The following is an 18780-nucleotide window of genomic DNA, read 5'->3' on the forward strand; positions in this document are numbered from 1 at the left end:
TTGGTCGCAGACTTTCAGGAGACCTTGAAGATAATTAAACCATTTATTCAAAGAGATAGGATTTGAGGTAAACAACTTTTGGGGTGATATGAGCCATGGTCCCACTGCTGAAGTGAGAGACTCTCCAAGAGGTGGCAACATCTCTCAGCAAGAGGAAGATAATAAACCATTTGTTCAAAGAGATAGGATTTGAGGTAAACAACTTTTGGGGTGATATGAGCCATGGTCCCACTGCTGTAGCGAGAGACTCTCCAAGAGGTGGCAACATCTCTCAGCAAGTGGAAGAACTTCAAGAGTCTAGCTAACGTCCTGGTTGAGGGAGGTAGAGAAGCTGCTACCGGTACCCCGACAACCTACTACAAGTGTGCAGTCATTGCCTCGCTTCGGCAGTTGGGACCAGTCCAGGCGTTGATAAGTATAATTGGGAAGGGCTTGCATATTGTAGTGTGATTTCAGCTTTAGATTTAGTAATAAAGACTTGTAGAAACTGAACTGCTCTGGGTGTGTGTGTGTCTATTTTCTTTCGGTAGTTCGAACACTGTGACCAATCTAAAACGAACAAAGTGATAGGTACAAGTGTACCCAAGACAATTGGCGCAGCGAGCAGGGTTGGTCTCAAGATGTTTTGCCGAAAGAAAGAGGTGAGCCCTGAGCAGTTCTTGATTCCGGGATGGACTTCCAAAGACGATGGGTTTGGATGTTGGCCAATACCCTGTTTTTGTTGGGATGAGAAGTTAGATCCATCAAGTGCGCCTCTGGGAGAGTGGGTTGCCACTCTCCTTCGAGAAAGTAAATTTCCTGTTAAAAAGAGGATGTTGACGGACGGTTTTTGGCTGCTGGCCACAGCCTTACACCACTCTGTTCAGCGTGAAGCAGAATCAGTTCAGCGAGAAGTAGAATCTCAGCGTAAGAGAGAGCAACTAGAGGAGGAGTTAGAAGCCCTGCGACAACATTGTTCCATGATAAGTGAGATTGTTTGCACCTGTCAGGACCGAGCCAAAGAATGGGAGGATAAGCATGTCCAAACGATCTGCCGTAATATTAAACTCCAGCAGCAGCTCTGTGCAGATAAAGAAAGGTATGGAGTAGAACCTGATCCGCATCGTATTCGTGCCATGATAAGGAATGGCAACGATCCTGATGTAATTGGTGATTGGGACGGGAATATCTGGAACGACAGTGCTAATAATGCAGATACTCCTCAGCATGTGCTTAACATACTACCCTCTCCACCCGCTGTTCATGCCCACCCTGTAAGGCAGCAGATTTTCTAAACAGACGGAAGGGGGGGGGAATGATGTAAGGGAAGAGAGTGAAGGGATAGATACCCCGATCTCTCAAGAGGACCCAGGGGAAAATACCCAAACCCTTGCTTATGCTCAATGGCCCACCCCCTCTACGGGATGGCCTAGGCCTCGTCCCGTCCACTGGGCAAAGGACCCTGTGGGCCAAAGTGGGAGCAGAGGTCAAGAGCAATCAATGATACGTGACTTCTCTATAAAAGAGCTGGATGCCATTGGAGATCGATATAGGCAAAAGGCGGGAGAAACTCTGGCAGCCTGGCTCCTGCGTGTTTGGGAGCAAGGAGGGGGTAATGTATATTTAACCCCTGAGGAATTGTTGGGATTAGGAACATTGACTACTGATATCCAGATCACTGCTGAGCTGTGGGGTAGAGGAAGAGAGGTGGATTACTTACTTGCCACTCTAGGGGATGCCCTGCTATGAGAATACCCATCACCAGTAGATTGGGATTTACATTTACAGAACAATTGGGGCACCCCAGAGGAGGGTATAGCAGTAATTCGTCAGCAGGCCCTGGCCTCTGCCTTGTATGCAGGGCGTTTGAGGCTGTGGGTACATGGGGGGGAGCCCTGATGAAGAGATATTCACAGCTGGAATGCATACCAGATTGGTTCGTTCCGCCCAACCCACTGTACGGAGACTGGTTCTGTCCGTAACTAGCCCACTAATTGGGCACCCTGTGTCTGAGGCGGTGCATGCCTTATCTGGGCTTAGAGAATTAGAGGTGGGAGGTAAAATCTACTCACGTACAGCCCAGGTTAAATCAGACGAGCAGGATGAAAAGAGAGGGACTGCTGCTATTAACAGACCGACAAAAAAAGGACCTTTTTCTAACCTTGTTAAAGTTAGGCGTACCTAAAAGTGATATTGATGGGAAACCTACTGCAGTCCTTGATGCCCTTTATAAGAGGAAGGCAGGGGAACATCATCCCCAGCTGCTGAGTCCTCCTGGTCCAACTGTGCCTTCTGCTCCCACTGCTGCTCCCACTGAGCCAGCTTCTCTTGCTGCAGTTACCCGTGATGAGATACAACAAATGGTATATTTGGGGGATTGGGCCACAATATTCTCCGTTGGTTGCTCGCATTATTGTTTATTTTTGTGATTATCATAGTTTTAGTTTCTCTTTTTCGCTCCTTCTGTACTCAAATGCTTGTTAAGTCTTGTGTATGACAGCCTGTGACTAAGGGGTGGAATGTAATGGAAGATTTAAACTGTGTCTTTTACTGCAAGGCTGAGAACTTGCCTGTTTTTTTTTTTATATAGAATTAGTAGACATATCTGGTTTACACTATGAGGCCCAGAATGCATATTTAGTAACACCCACCATGGGGCCCAGGATGCAGTTGAATAGGAAGACGTTACCTAGTTTACAACTTATGAGGCCCAGAGCAGTTTACATTTGTTGGTCGCAGACTGTCAGGAGACCTTGAAGATAATTAAACCATTTGTTCAAAGAGATAGGATTTGAGGTAAACAACTTTTGGGGTGATATGAGCCCTGGTTCCACTGCTGAAGAGAGAGACCCTGGAAGAGGTGGCTACATCTCTCAGTAAGAAGAGGAACTTCAAGAGTCCAGCTAACGTCCCAGTCGAGGGAGGTAGAGAAGCTGCTACCGGCGCCCCGACAACAAGTGTGCAGTCGTTGCCCCGCTTTGGCAGTTGGGACCAGTCCAGGCGTTGATAAGTATAATTGGGAAGGGCTTGCATATTGTACTGTGAATTCAGCTTTAGATTTAGTAATAAAGACTTGTACAAACTGAACTGCTCTGGGTGTGTGTGTCTATTTTATTTCAGTAGTTCGAACACTGTGACCAATCTAAAACGAACAAAGTGAGAGGTACAAGTTTACCCAAGACAGGTATATACAGAACTTAGTAAAATAGGGGAAACAAACCAACAAGATTTTATTTATGAATGGAATTTAAGATTGTTAACAATGAATAGAGAGACTCCTATATTGAAGCATTTAATTGAGCTTTGGAATAAGGTTGATAAAGAAATTGGGGGTAGGAAGATTATTATCTGGAAAAACATAATTATTTCAGAATAGATTGATTCCGTTTTCCGTGGGAAATAAATTTTTTAAGATTTGACAGTGTCAGGGAATTCAGATAGAAAATGTTTTTGAAGCAGGGAAATTTATTATTTTAATAAAATGAAGGACAAGTTTAAAATACCTGAAAATACTATATTTTGTTATTATCAAGTAATGAGATTTACGTGAAAATGATGTTCAAGAGTCGTTGTTATTAGTAGAGACGGAATTAGAATTGTTGTTGCATAATGGAAATATAAAGACATATATTTCAATGATGTACAAGTTAATACAAAAGAAAACCAAAAAAAAACAGGGCTTCATAATTCAAGACAAGAAGTAGATTTGAATAAACAAAGAGGCGAACAAGATTGGATTGGGCTATGTAGAGAAAATATGAAAAGTACAATAAATGTGAGATATAGAATGGTGCAATATAGTTTTATTCATCAATCATATTTAACACCCTATAAATTTTAAAAAATGAATCAGACTCTTTCAGATTTATGTTTTAGATGTGGACAGGAAATTGGTACATTTTCGCATTCTGCTTGGCAGCATGCTAAAGTTAAACCTTTTTGGTTAGAAATGAATAAATTATTGGAATGAATAATGGCGATTAAATTCCCATAGGATCCAATGTTATTTTTACTGGGTGATATTAAGAATATCAAAATGAATTTAAAATTGAATATGTATCAAAAGAAGTTTGTTCAAATTGCTTTAGCAATAGCAAGAAGATTTATTACCATAACTTGGAAGTCTGATATGGATTTGGGTAATAGAAAGATGGTATGCTGAAGTTTGAAGTTGTAACAATATGTAGAGGTGCCAACCAGAGAAGGAGCAGTGTTATATTTACTGTTGGCAAATGGGATGGGTCAAGTGACGGAGGATAGTGTTGGCGAGCACTTCGGGTCCAGTGATCATAATGCCATCAGCTTCAATGTCATTATGGAAAGAGAGAAGTCAGGGCCAAGGGTTGAGGTTTTTGATTGGGGAAAAGCTAGATTTGAGGAGATGCGAAAGGACTTGCAGGGTGTGCACTGGGACAATTTGTTTTATGGGCAGGATGTAGTAGAGAGATGGAAGTCTTTTAAAGATCAGATTTTGAGAGTGCAAAAGCTTTATGTTCCTGTTAGGTTAAAAGGAGGGGCAAAAGGTTTGAGAGAGCCGTGGTTTTCAAGGAATATTGGAAACTTGGTTCGAAGAAAAAGGGAGGCGTACATTAGATATAAGAAGCATGGAGTTAAGGAGATGTTTGAAAGATACATTGAATGTAAGAGGAAACTTAAGAGAGGAATTAGGAAAGCTAAAAGAAGGTACGAGGAAACTATGGCAAGCAGGGTGAAAACTAATCCAAAAGAGTTCTACAAATATGTTAATGGTAAAAGGAAAGCTAGAGACAAAATTGGTCCCTTAGAAAATCAGAGCGGAAAACTGTGTGTGGAGCCTAGAGAAATGGGGGAGATATTGAACAGTTTCTTTTCTTCGGTATTCACTAAGGAGAAGGATATTGGGAGATGTGAGATAAAAAAAGCAAATTGGGTAAATATGGGGAATATAGAGATTACAAAAGATGTAGTTTTAGGGCTTTTGAAGAATATAAAGGTGGATAAGTCTCCGGGACCAGACGGGATCTTCCCCAGGACATTGAGAGAAGTGAAGGAGGAAATAGCAGAGGCTCTGGCGGTAATTTTCCAAATGTCATTAGATATGGGGATAGTGCCGGAGGATTGGCGCATTGCGCATGTGGTTCCGTTATTTAAAAAGGGTTCAAGGAGGAAGCCTGGCAACTATCGGCCTGTAAGTTTGACGTCTGTGGTAGGTAAATTAATGGAGAAAATTCTTAGAGATAGTACTAATAAACATCTGGATAGACAGGGTCTGATCAGGAGCACTCAACATGGATTTGTGGGAGGAAGGTCATGTTTGACCAATCTGATTGAATTTTTTGAAGAGGTGACTAGGAATGTGGATGAGGGTAGCGCAGTGGATGTTGTCTATATGGACTTCAGTAAGGCCTTCGATAAGGTACCACATGGAAGGTTAGTTAGGAAGGTGCAGTCTTTAGGTATAAATTTTGAGATAGTCAAATGGATTGAACATTGGCTGAAAGGGAGAGGCCAGAGAGTGGTAGTGGATAATTGTCTGTCAGGTTGGAGGCCGGTGACCAGTGGTGTCCCTCAAGGATCTGTATTGGGCCCATTGTTGTTCGTTATATACATTAATGATCTAGATGATGGGGTGGTGAATTGGATTAGTAAATATGCAGACGATACTAAGATAGGTGGATAATGAAGAAGGTTTTCAAGGATTGCAGAGGGATTTGGGCTGCTTAGAAAAGTGGGCTGAAAAATGGCAGATGGAATTTAATGCTGATAAGTGTGAGGTGCTTCATTTTGGTAAGAAGAATCAGAACAGGACATACGTGGTAAATGGGAGAGCATTGATGAATACAGAAGAGCAGAAAGATTTAGGAGTAACGGTACATCGTTCCCTGAAGGTAGAAACTCACGTGAATAGGGTGGTGAAGAAGGTTTTTAGTATGCTGGCCTTTATCAATCATTGCATGGAATATAGGAGTTGGGAGGTGATGTTGAGATTGTATAAGACGTTGGTGCGGCCTAATTTGGAGTTCTGTGTGCAGTTCTGGTCGCCTAATTATAGGAAGGATATAAACAGAGTGGAGAGAGTGCAGAGAAGGTTTACCAGAATGTTACCTGGGTTTAAGCATCTAGAGTATAGGGAGAGATTGGACAGATTAGGTCTTTATTCTTTGGAGCGTAGAAGGTTGAGAGGGGATTTGATAGAAGTATTTAAGATTATGAAAGGGATAGACAGAGTGGATGTGGATAGACTATTTCCATTAAGAGGAGGAAAGATTAAAACAAGAGGACATGAGTTAAGAATTAAGGGGCAGAGGTTTAGAGGTAACATGAGGGGGAACTTCTTTACTTAGAGAGTGGTAGCCGTGTGGAATGAGCTTCTGGGAGAAATAGTGGCGGCGGAGTCAATTGTATTATTTAAGAAAAGGTTGGACAGGTATATGGATGAGAAGAAGATGGAGGGTTATGGGCATTGTGCAGGGAGGTGGGACTAAAGAGGGGTGTTTGGTTCGGTGCGGACTAGAAGGGCCTAATGGCCTGTTTCCGTGCTGTAATTGTTGTTATGTTATATCACTTGAGAAAATTACATAATTTAAGAGACAAATATTATATATTTTGGAAGATATGGAGCCCTTACTTACAAAATATGGGTGTTAATATTTAAATGAAGCTCTCCTTCATTCCCTTCTTCTTAGGGTCTCAAAAGACTAAAGTAATTGGCACCCCTGTTGAGGGCCTCTTGTACCATTCTTAGTTTCTTTTTTTCTTCTTGTAGGGAATAGAGGGGAAATGGAGTGGTATATGGGTGGGGTTCACATTTTTGTTTTATATACCACATGTATTTGTATTGTTTTGAATTTTTAATTATGTTTTATTGTGTGGTTTTAAACTAATAAGTAAAATTTTTTAAATGTTGTGCAGTCCTATATATTCCTATCCCAAAAAACTAAACCCTTCCAACCTCATGACCCTCTATTTTTCTTTCATCCATGTGCCCAAGAGAGACTTAAAAATTTCAGCCTCCAATAACATCTCTCACAAGGCATTCCTGGCACCCTCAACTCTTTAAAAACAAACTTACTCTGATGTCCCCTCGAAAATTTCCTCCCTTCACTTTATATAGATGTCATCTGATATTTGCTATTCCTGCCCTGGGAAAATGGCACTGACTGTCCACCTCATCCATGCCTCTCAGACACTTGTAAACTTCTGTTCTTCATCCTCCTTCGTTCTCAAGAAAAAAGTTCCAGCTCTACTAACCTTGACTTACAAGACTTATTTTCCAATCCTGGCAACTTCCTGTTAAATCTCCTCTGCACCATCTCCATAGATTTTACATCCTGCATACAATTATGTGATTAGAACTGAACACAAGCTGGGCTTCATTAAATGCGGTCTCACAAGATTTGTAGTTGCAACATGACCTCTCACTCAAACTCAATCCCCTATTAATGAAGCCCAGCATCCTATAGGGCTTCTTAATTATCCCATCAACCTGCACAGCAAACTTGAGAGATGTATGAATTTGGACCCCAAGGTCCCTCTGTTCTTTCACACTATTAAGCATCCGACCATTAACCCTGCACTGAGCTTTCTGGTTGACCTTCCAACTTTTATGGAAGTGGCAGGGAAAAGCCTGCCCATCAACTGAATTCTTGAATCACTCTGCAGATCAATGATACAAGGCAACTATTAATACTATCAATGCCATTTTCTCTATTATAAATATATTCAGTAGCACAAGACTTCTGCATGCAAGGTAACCAGGTACAGGTACACAATCCTTTATTCGAACCCTTGGGGGGACAGTGTGTTCAGAATTTTTCCAGATTTCGGAAAGCCAGATTTAATCCCACCTGAATTGTGCTGCAGTTATCCGCCGCCTGTCCGGCTTGCACTGCCGGTCCCCCACCCATGCCCACCCGACTCGCTCTGCCATCTCTCTCTCCACTTGCTGGATTTTGGAGCTTTCTGTATTTTAGATGTCCGGATAAAGGATTATGTACCTGTATTTTCAACATTCAACTATTGGATTTGAAGCTAATGCTTGAAATGGTGTTCCTTGAGATGTGTAATATTTATTTTTCAAAATGATTTAAGATGGCTACAGCATGGTGGAAGGCCTTTCTGCCCACCAAGACCATGCGTGGTAACCAGGATACAATCCTCCTGCTATGGCCAAATCATTCTTAAAAAAAGCATAACAGCTTACTTCTCATGTACTGACTCCATTTACAAAATCCAGGAACCTGCATATTTTTAAGAAGTGGCACTAATGTCTCGTTGTACAGCAGGAAGCCAGAGTCTAGGAGAGCAGACACTGATTAAAAGCATGGATAGGCATTTCGGTGGCTGCATGATTCTAGGATAATGTATTGCCTACAATGGGGTCAGAGTCTCTGAATGGGCACAGGACATTCTGAAAGAGGAGAGCAAGCAGCCAGAGGTCATGGTCCATATTGGTATCAACAACAGCCAGGAAGAAAGACACGAGGTCTTCCAAAGTGAAAATAGGGTGTAAAATAGAAAGTTAAATACCAGGACCTCTAGGCTTATAATCTTAGGATTACTTCCTACACCACGTGACATCAAATGAAGGAAATCAAATAAATGTGTGACTGGTACAGGTGGGAGGGATTCAGCGACTTGAACAATTAAGATCCCTTTTTGGGCAATGTTGACTTGCACTCAACTGGACAAGGACCAACATCCTCACAGGCAGATTCACAAATACTATTGTGGGGGCTTAAACTCCTCAGGTGGGGGAAGTGAGTCCAAAGGTGGGTGTAACATTAGAGAAAGTTGAAGCAAAGAAAGGATAAAGCAAGTCTAGAGCATCAAAACCTCACTGCAATCGAAGAATGTTTGGATGAGCTCCCAATGTGATGCAACTTACAAAGCAGTAGACCTACAACTAGAAAAGAGCTCACTAAACAGGGAAGATCACTTATGTGACTCTGGCATGAAAGCAGCAAATATTTGTAAGCATCTTTAAAATCTTAAGATGTAAAGCATACAGGCCAGTTAAAAAAAAAAGCAAGAAAAATCAGATCATGTTCAATATACTTTTTAAATCCCCAATTGGAATTAAACCTCCACATGAAGAATTCTGGAATGCTCCAGGTGACAAAATATTTGACCTTGACCCCATGTGATTATCTAATCCAGGGGTTCCCAACCTGGGGTAAATGTACCCCCTCTCCCCCCCAGTGGTACATTTGCACTTTTCAGAGGGTACATTGGGTCTGAGAGAATAACCACTACTGTACAAATCACGGTGTTGTAATCTGCAGTCAGATTGCACCACGTTGTGTGTGTTTTTAAAAATCCTTAATTTTTAGGGGTACACAGGAACCTATAAAAATGCCCAAGGGGTACAGAGGAACAAAAAGGTTGGGAACCTCTGATCTAATCCATGCTGAGATCTTAATCCCATTTTTTTTTGCATTCTTCAATCGACCTCTAAAGTTAATCCACTTAAAGAACTGGAGCAATCTTAGCAAGTTTCTATTTCACATTTTAACCACATTCTATCAAGTTTTGACTGAAATGCTTCTAAAATTACATGATACACATCAGAATACTCTCATCACCTCACTTTGTGCTGAAGGAATGCTGTTAACTTTTAACCAAAGAATCTCTCAATTCCATTTGTTCTTAAGTATTACTCTGAAGTACAATTACATCCTTTTTGTTTAAAAAAAACTTGAGAAGGATTTAAAAAAATGTACAAGCCCATCAGCACCTGAAATAGTCATTATCAAATGCCCAATTTCCTTCCTTACCTTTCCTTCCAAATTCAGCTGCTGCATTTCTTGGTCACTGTTTCCAATCCCAATAAATGCACATGGCTGTGATTCCTGCTCATTGCATCCATCTCGTTCCATTTGATCTTTCTTTTTCTTCCATCCACTCCCCATTAGATATACACATGGAGGAGGACAGAAAAACCTGCAAAATAAAGCACTCTTAACAAATTTCAACAAGGTGCAAAATCTTAGTCTTGAGATTGATGTAATGACTTTTGCACTCATTATCACAAATATTAACCCTTCCATATTTCACAGTTTACTCATTCCAATGACAATTTAACACAAAATTTACAACAGACAATTCAAATGGGCCAATGGCACTGAACATACACTTAAATTTCCACCCACGTTATATTATTACCCAACCATTACCTTTGTAATTAAAACATCAGTGGTTGCAGCATGAAAGGAAATTATTCAGTCAGTCAAGTCTGAGGTGGCTTTTCGAGCAAGAGTAGGAACCATAATCCACCTTTTACCACCTAGTCCTGCACATTTTTTCCTCCTTTGGATACTTATCTCGCACTCTTCTGAGCAGAATATTTGAATCTGCTTCTGTCACCACTCCTGCAGACCCTCGCCACTTGCCACAGGGAAACATTTTACTTCTTCCTTTTGTTTCTTTTGCTGGTCCATCGTCAATGACCCCATCCTTGTTCCTTTTGCCAAATATAACAATTCATCTCCATCTACTATCTTTTATAAATTTTTAACATATCCTCTGGTGATCTGTTAGCCTGGAGGCTGGAGTTATCCACGTAAATCAATTCACAACCTTATTCAGGAATCATTTTGCTGAACCTCCTCTACACATTCTCTGAAGCATTTACATATTTCCACAAGCATAACATCAGAATTGGTTCACAACCGAATTATTGTATCTAGTATTTTATCAAGGACCACTAGAGTTTCTTTGACTTCTAATGCTAAAGTCCTGATGCCAGGTTTCTTTTAAAACCACTTTATTCATTAGCTCCAAAGGCTCTAACAAATAATGCATCCATACTCCTGGATCTTTCTTGTATCCCTTTAAGAATTCTGCCTTCTTGTTTTTTGCCTTCCTTTGATTTGAAGTTTTACATGGCATCTCTCAACATTCTTTTTTATCTGCCACTATTTGAGCCATTTTCTATTTTATCCACCATCAACCCACTTTCCAACAACTGAAACTATGCTCTTTGAAGTCTATTATGATGCTCTTCTCTGTTGATGATCCTCTCAAGTTTTCTGCCATATGCAGATTAAGAAAATGTGCCCTATACAATGAAATCGGTATATGAAAGAAAGCAGTGGTCCTTATAGACCTCGACTGTACACTCCAACAAATTATCTTTTGTCACGACTTCTCTGTGAATTTTCTAATTTTTTCTCCAGGTTGCAGCCATTTTCATTACATTTGTTTCAAAGCTGACGACAAGCCTCTATTATGTCATACCTTGGGAAATTAATATACTGTATGAACTTTATTTTAATTGACACCTCTACTACTTCAGGAAACTATTAGCTACAAATGCCCTCCTTTGATCAATTACCCAATTAAACTAAATATGCACCTCAGGATTATTTTCCAAACTTTTTTTTTTTAAAAACCCATACTGAAATCAACTCCTCTGCTGTTATTGCTTTACCCCACAATTCTTTTGCTCTCAAGAATGCAATATCTACCATTTTCTAATCTTCATGCCCTGAATCTGCAGATTTTCAGAAAAGAATGGGTAGGGGCTCTGCAATTTATTTTTTATTTAAAATTTTCTCCATACATGTAGTAGTCAACGGTCAATATAATACAAATTACAAAAAAGAGAACATGACAGTATATATCCCTACCACCCAAAGACTTCCCCCATCCCTCAAGATAATTAATATGTAAAAGATACCATATAGTAATATAAAAGAAAAATAAACTTTCAGGATTGCACAAAGGGATGCCATCTAACACACATTTAAACAGAGTTCTTTAATACAGTTCAGATGAGATTCTTTCAGGTTTAAAGGCACAGGAAGCACACAACAAATTTAAACCTAATATTGGAGTATACAGGCACCAACTTTGTAAAAATGTAGCATATTTCTGAAAATTTATGTAATTTTTCTTCCCCCAAAGGAATACAACAAATTTCTGCATTCCATCTTGCAAAACCCAAATGTGTATCTGAGTTCCAAGTAATTGCAATACATTTCCTTGCTACCACTAATGCAACTTTAACAAATTCCAATTGCTATATTGACAGTTTTAATTTACAGGCTCTTCAATTTCTTTTCAACAATCTAGGACACATCCTATTTGGACTGTGATTTATCCACTAAGTAAAGATAGCCTTTCCAGTACTTCCTCTCTAATTTTTAGCCAATATATCCAACTGTCATCCTTTGCTGAGGCTCTAGCAGCAGCAGTTTCCATGGTGAAGTCCAAAGTATCTCCATCACAAGGTCAGAGGTAGGATTTGTCACAGACAATTGCACAAAGTTCAATTCCACATTTGTGCCTCTTTAGAACATGAAGCCACCCATGCACACATATAGCAAGACTGAGACCATGTTCAAAACTGGCAGACAATGACCATCAGAAGCAAAGGAGTCCAATCACCTGTTCTTGACATTCAATGATATTACCATTGTAAAGATAAGCACATGGTTGGGGGGGGGGGGGGGGAGGGGGGGCCTTCTCTACTGACCAGGCACTAAAAAACTTGACAAACCACATAAAATACAAGACCTGGTCAGAAGGAATGTATCCCACATTGATTGATTGCCCCGGTGTTCCAATACTTTAACAATACAAAGTACATGTCAGGGACATTCTCTACTTGCCTGACTGAGTGCAGGTCCCACGACACTTCATTCTCTTCATAACCAGTGGCTGCAATGTACATCATCTGCAAAATGCATTGCAGTTACTCACCTTGACTTCAATGGCAGCTCCCAAATGCAAAACTTCTACCAAGAACCAAGGGCAGCTGTGACTGTAGTGCCATACACCATTCTAATTTGTAAATATAATAATCATTCTCACTTCCATTGGGTCTACATCATGGTACTCACTACAAAACAGCATTGTGGGAATATCTTCACCAGAAGGACTGAAGTGATTCCAGGAGCTTCATCACCACCTTTCCCAGAGCACGAAGGAATGGGCAATAAATGCTGGCCTTGTCAGTGATGCCCAGAAGCCAAGTGAAATTTTTTTTTAAAAGTACCTGGGCCATGTCCTCCAGCACCCAGTGATTTTCTTTTTGGCTTCTGATTAGTCCAACCACTCCCCTTATAACCCTTTTTTGTCATGTCCCTGTGGAATATTCAATTTCCTGTTAGGTTCATTTGAATTGTTTCAATTTGAATCACTGCTGTAGAGATTCCTCAGGATATCAAAAGGAACACAGCTAAAACAGGAAGAAAAACCAGTGCAAATTTTTTTCTTAAGATAATGGAACCAGGCAACTACAATCTCATCCCTGAAGTATTCTTCAACCAATTTAAAGTATCTCTTGCCTTGCATGTCATTCAGATGTATACTTTCTCTTAGTATGACTCCAAATACATTTCATTAACTGAAACACCATGAATTTAAAATAACTGTTAGCTGAAAAACAAAACTGAGCTTTCATTAAAGTACAGTACAATTTGGCTCAGGTCTAACTATTCTTTGAATAATGAGTAAAAGGGGAAATTTTTTCATTTTTCATTTACAGAATGCAGACACTGGAAACATGTAAATGAAGAACAATTGCTATTTCATACCATGTTCATTCTAAATAGGTTACTCTATCAATTGTCTGTCTACTTTCACATCCTTTGTGCATTCTTCATGAACTGACATGAATCATCTTCCTCATTTAGGACTCCCAAGTCATTTCGTGGCACTTTCTTCACCCTATACCGAAACCATACTAGCTAAGCCAGTCATCCAGCTGTTGGTTCTTATGAACAATTTCCAGCAATCAATACAACTTTTACTTCCAGTTACAAAAACCACATAACCCACTACATGACTGTACCAACTACAGTATGGGCAACTATCCACAAGTAAAGAAACACTCCATATGGTTGATAAAGGAGCAATGTTAAGTTTTTTTTTTGTCCATAACAATACCCCATTTCAACTTCCAGGTGATGCATCTCAAACATAATAAAGCAGATTAACTGTATAAAATCAAGTCAAGAAAGGACAGATTAATATTTGTTGAGAAAGGCATGTTAAGATTTTGATAAGAATTTTTGGAACTATAAATACAATAGTAAAAGAATGATCACACTAATGCGAAGAAGGAAACATATCAAAGAAAATTGGTGAAATATTTGGCCAGGGAGCACGTGGTGGCCTGGGAGTAAAAATGCACAGAAGTGAGAGCAGATCGACTGGACAGCTCATCCTTTCAATTTTCTGCCCTATACCAACAAAATGACAATGTTATGCAAGAAAGATATTAAGGAAATGATTGAGCATGACAGCTAAAGATGTCCCAACAACTAGTGCAACAGGCTGGGGATCCAGAAATTCAATTGTACCATTCAATATCATTTGGCAGAGAAAAAAAATTGAAGAAAAAAGAGAACAGTGGAGAAAATATTGAAAAGTAGATGGCAAGGATAAGGCACCAAAGTTGGTCTAACTGAAAGACTCACAAGTAATAGGAAAATTAATTCCCTCCCATCCCATCAGGAATATGTGCAAGGACTGATTTAGAGAGGATAGATGAAAAAAAATGGCAAGATAAAATAGGGTCAAGTTCAACAAGACAAAACAAGTAGAACATTTTGAGCCCAATTCAGATGGTGCAGAATTGAAAGAAACTATTATCCTGCAAGTAAGTACCTGGTAGTCCTGCAGTATTTTAAGTGAAACAACTATTATTTGTTAAAGAATTCAAGTTTTAGGCTCTGTCAGTAATGGGTTTGCCATGTTTAAGCAGCACGAGGGTGTCAGAGCCTGTTCTCATTCCTCTTCAGCTAATCTATAATATATTATTTTCCTTTGTGTACTTATTCAATATGCTCCAAGATGAATGCAAAAGAATAGACCAGGAGAAACAGCCAGTCAAGATGTATCACTAAGCTCATTAAGAACTTAAAAGTATATAATCATAAGACACAGGAGCAAAAACAGGCTACTCAGCCCATTGAATCATGGACTGATCCATTTTCCCACTAAGCCCCATTGCCCAGCCTTCTCCCCACAATCTTTGAAGCCTTAGCTAATCAAGAATGTATCAATCTCTGCCTTAAATACATCCAATGACCTGGCCTCTGCAAATGCCTGTGGCAACAAATTTCATAGATTTACCACCCTCTGGTTGAAAAAAACATTCCTATGCATCTCTGTTATAGCAGGTGCCCTTCAATTCTGAAGTTGTGACCTCTTGTCCTGGTCACCATGGGAACCAACCTTTCTCCATCTCTGACAATGCTTTTCAACATTCAAAATGTTTCAATGGGATTCCCCCCACCCCACCATTCTCCGAAATCATTCTCCGAAATTCAAATAAGTACAAAGAGAAGTCAAATGCTCCTCGAATTATAACCTTTTCATTCCCCAAATCATCCTTGTTAACCTCCTCTGAATCCCTCTAACATCAGCACATCCTTTCTTAACAGAGGAATCCAAAACTGCTCACTATTCTCCTAGTGAGGTCTCACCAGTACCTTATAAAAGCCTCAACATGGCATCCCTGTTCTTGTATTCTATTCCTCTTGAAATGAAGGCCTGCATTGCATTTGCCTTCTTCACCACTGACTCAACATGCAAGTTTACCTTTGGCTATCTTGCACAAAGACTTCCAGATCCCTTTGCATCTGGGCATTTTTCATTTTCTTCCTATTTTAAAAAGGATGACCATTTAATTTCCTCTTCCAAAGTGCATGACCATACACTTTCTGACATGGTATTCAATTTGCCACTTCTCCGCCCATTCTCCTAATCTGCCCAAGTCCTTCTGCAGCTCCCTTTTTCCTGCTCCTCCTTCACATCATCTGCAAACTTTGCCACAAAGCCATTCATTCAATTAGTCATTCAATCCATTTACTAATATATAGTTCAACATAAAAATCAGCAGGCTCCATCACCAATCCCTGTGGAACACTCCAAGCAACTGGCAGCCAACCCTGCATTCTGATTCTGGTTCCTGCCAATCAGCCTATGCTCAATCCACACTAGTATTTTTCCTGTTATATCATGGACTATTATCTTATTAAGTAGCCCCACCTTCAGCATCTTGTCAAAGGCTTTGGAAAATCCAAATACACAACATCCACTGCATTTCCCTTATCTAGCCCAGTGGTTCTCAACCTTTTTTCTTTCCACTCACATACCAGTTTAAGTAACCCCTATGCCATAGGTGCTCTCTGATTAGTATGGGATTGCTTAAGGAGGCATGGAGTGGAAATACCTAATTAACTTGTTATGTGCATGGGTTCATAACTCCAAAGGAAATCGGCCAATGACACAAAATGTTTCAGTTACAATTGGGTCCAGAGCAATGATTCTCAACCATCCCTCCCTACTCACATACCACCTTAAAGTATTTTCCTTTGAGGAAACCCATGCTGGCATCAGCCCATCTTGAAATGTGCTTCCGTAACCTCATCCTCGGCAATCGATTTCACCATCTTCCCAACAACTGATGTCAAGCTAACTGGTATACAATTTCTTTTCTGCTCTCGCTCTTCTTGAGAGTGGGGTGACATTCACAATTTTCCATTCCTCTGGGACCATTACAGAATCTATTGATTCCTCAAAGATCATTACCAGTGCCTCCACAATCACTACTTCTTTTAAGACCCGAGAGTGCAATCCATCTGGTCCAGGAGACTCATCTTTTCCAGCCTCTGCGGCACCTGGAGTTCCTAGGTGGTCTGATCTCAGAAGCTAAGCAGGCTCTGGACTGGTCAGTACTTGGAGGGGAGACCACCTGGGAAAATCAAGTGCCTTATGGAAGACAAAGGTTAAATAATTTCATGTACGTTACATTCTAAATGTAGTATTACGTGACAATAATGGAACCTTTACCTTGACTTAGATCATTCAGTATCCTTGAAATAGTAACTGTACTTACTTCTGACATCTGGCATACTACTAATGTCTTCCCCAATGAAGACTGAGGCAAAACTTCTCTGTTGTCTCATTATTTCTCCAGCATCAATGGACCCATGATTACTCACCTCTTTTATTCTTTGTATACTTCAAGCTTTTTGAATATTTGAGAGTAGCCTATTTTCATACTTCAAAAAAAAAAACTCCTTTTGAGTTTTTTTGTTACCTTTTGCAAGTTTTTACAAGTTTCCCATCTTCCCACTAATTTTTGCTTCCTTCTATGCCCTCTCTTTTGCTTTTATGTTGACTTTGACTACCCATGTCAGCCACAGTTGTGACATTTTTCCAATTGAACTGTGACGGAATATAGATATGTATTTGGGAGATAAACTGGGGCAGGTTTTAGTGTAAGTCACATACAGACACTTTAAAATAGATCTTATTTAAAATATTGGAGCTCTGCCCCATGCTAGACATATTAGGGCCAACAATCTTTGCAAAACCTTTGGAGAATGCCCAAGATACTTCACTAATGAATTGTTGTTTACAGATGAAATAGCTTGTCGGAGCAGCATTCTGTCTGGAGGGGACTTGCTGTTCTAAGAGGATCATGTGCTTTTGCAAGTAGAGAGATTCAAAAAGTCTTTCTCTCTGTGTCAGACCGAGAGCTCGAGAGACAGAGATCAGTTCTACAATGTTACAGTCAGCAACAGCAGCTGGGACTGGAACTGGACAAGCTTGTGGAAAACCTCATTTGGAAGACGAGTTGTGAGTGCTTAGTTCAGCCTGGTCAAAACCCTTGTGGTTTATGTAAGAGGAGAGGACTGGCTGCCTAATGTTTCACTTGGAATAAGAGAAACAAAAAGGCACTCTGTGGTGACTTGAAAGAAAGAGGTTATCATCTGGAGAACCCTGAAGGGGGCAAGTTTCATCAGCAAGACACTGAAGTGGCTGGGTGTTGTTAGGTCTGCTTTGTTCATGAATGAGTGAGACAAACACCAGGCTGAGTCGAAATCAGGGTTCTTTGTTCTTTATTACCGGATTGTAACACTTGCGACTAAACATGTTAGTCGGAGAATGCATTCTGCCGTTATCAGCAAAATGATTTTTTATACCCTTGGATATGTGCTTAGAACATCATCATATCATTACTTGTCCAATGACTAAAACTGTTGCTATCCTTTCCCTGCTAGCTTCCTGCCTCTCAATCCATCAATGTCTCTCTTATCTTGTAAGTACAAGGATGCATTTACATCTTGTTACAGCCCTGTACATTCCCATCTCATGATGTTTTACCTAACAGTGTCCAGTGTATAACAAGTCTCTCTCTGAAAACTGACAAAAACCTTCCTGAGCAGTAACCATTTACCTTTCAAGCACCAAAACCTGGTGAACTTTATAAATGTTAAATTCTGTGCACAGTATAAGAATTGTCCACAACCAGTGAACTTGGAGAAATGAGAAGTGAGATTGGACTGTGAACCAAAGAACTTTCCTGAACTTACACACACATTATATACACGTGCGCTAAGAATTAGAAGGGGGTTAAGTTAGGTTAGTTAAGTCAATAGTGATAAGTTAAAGTGTGATTTTGTTTTAACTTTTGTTTAAGTAACCATTTGTCTTGGTGAATATCTATTGCTGCTGGGTTCATGGGTCCTCTGGGCTCGTAACAGAACATTTCCTCCTTTTTGGTATGTATTTATCCCGCACCTTCCTCATTTCTTGTAAAAACTCTAGCCATTGCTGCTCTGCTAGTGCTTCCTTCCAATCGACTTTGCCAGTTCTTATCTCATGCCACTCTAATTCCCTTAACTCCACTAAAATACCCACACATCTGACTAGTTTTCCCTTGTGAAATTTCATTGTGCCCCTAATGGTTCCTCCATTTTAAGCTCTCTAAACTTGTAAAAACTTGCAGAAGGAAACAAAAAAAACAAAGGAGGGAAAAGATGAAGTATGAAAATAGGTTAGCAAATACTCTCAAATATT

General features: G+C 40.0%; 1 protein-coding gene across 3 annotated transcripts in view; it reads right to left on the bottom strand.

Moving 5' to 3' along the window:
- rbpjb (recombination signal binding protein for immunoglobulin kappa J region b) overlaps window positions 1-18780 on the bottom strand; it is a 141816-nt gene that overhangs the window by 67651 nt on the left and 55385 nt on the right. For all 3 annotated transcript variants that reach the window (XM_069925020.1, XM_069925021.1, XM_069925022.1), the window contains exon 4: window positions 9735-9900. In XM_069925020.1, coding sequence (XP_069781121.1) covers window positions 9735-9900 — 166 coding nt within the window. The remainder of the gene's footprint in view (window positions 1-9734; window positions 9901-18780) is intronic.

Source organism: Narcine bancroftii, chromosome 3 (genome assembly GCF_036971445.1).
Source record: "Narcine bancroftii isolate sNarBan1 chromosome 3, sNarBan1.hap1, whole genome shotgun sequence".
NCBI classification, from domain to species: domain Eukaryota; kingdom Metazoa; phylum Chordata; class Chondrichthyes; order Torpediniformes; family Narcinidae; genus Narcine; species Narcine bancroftii.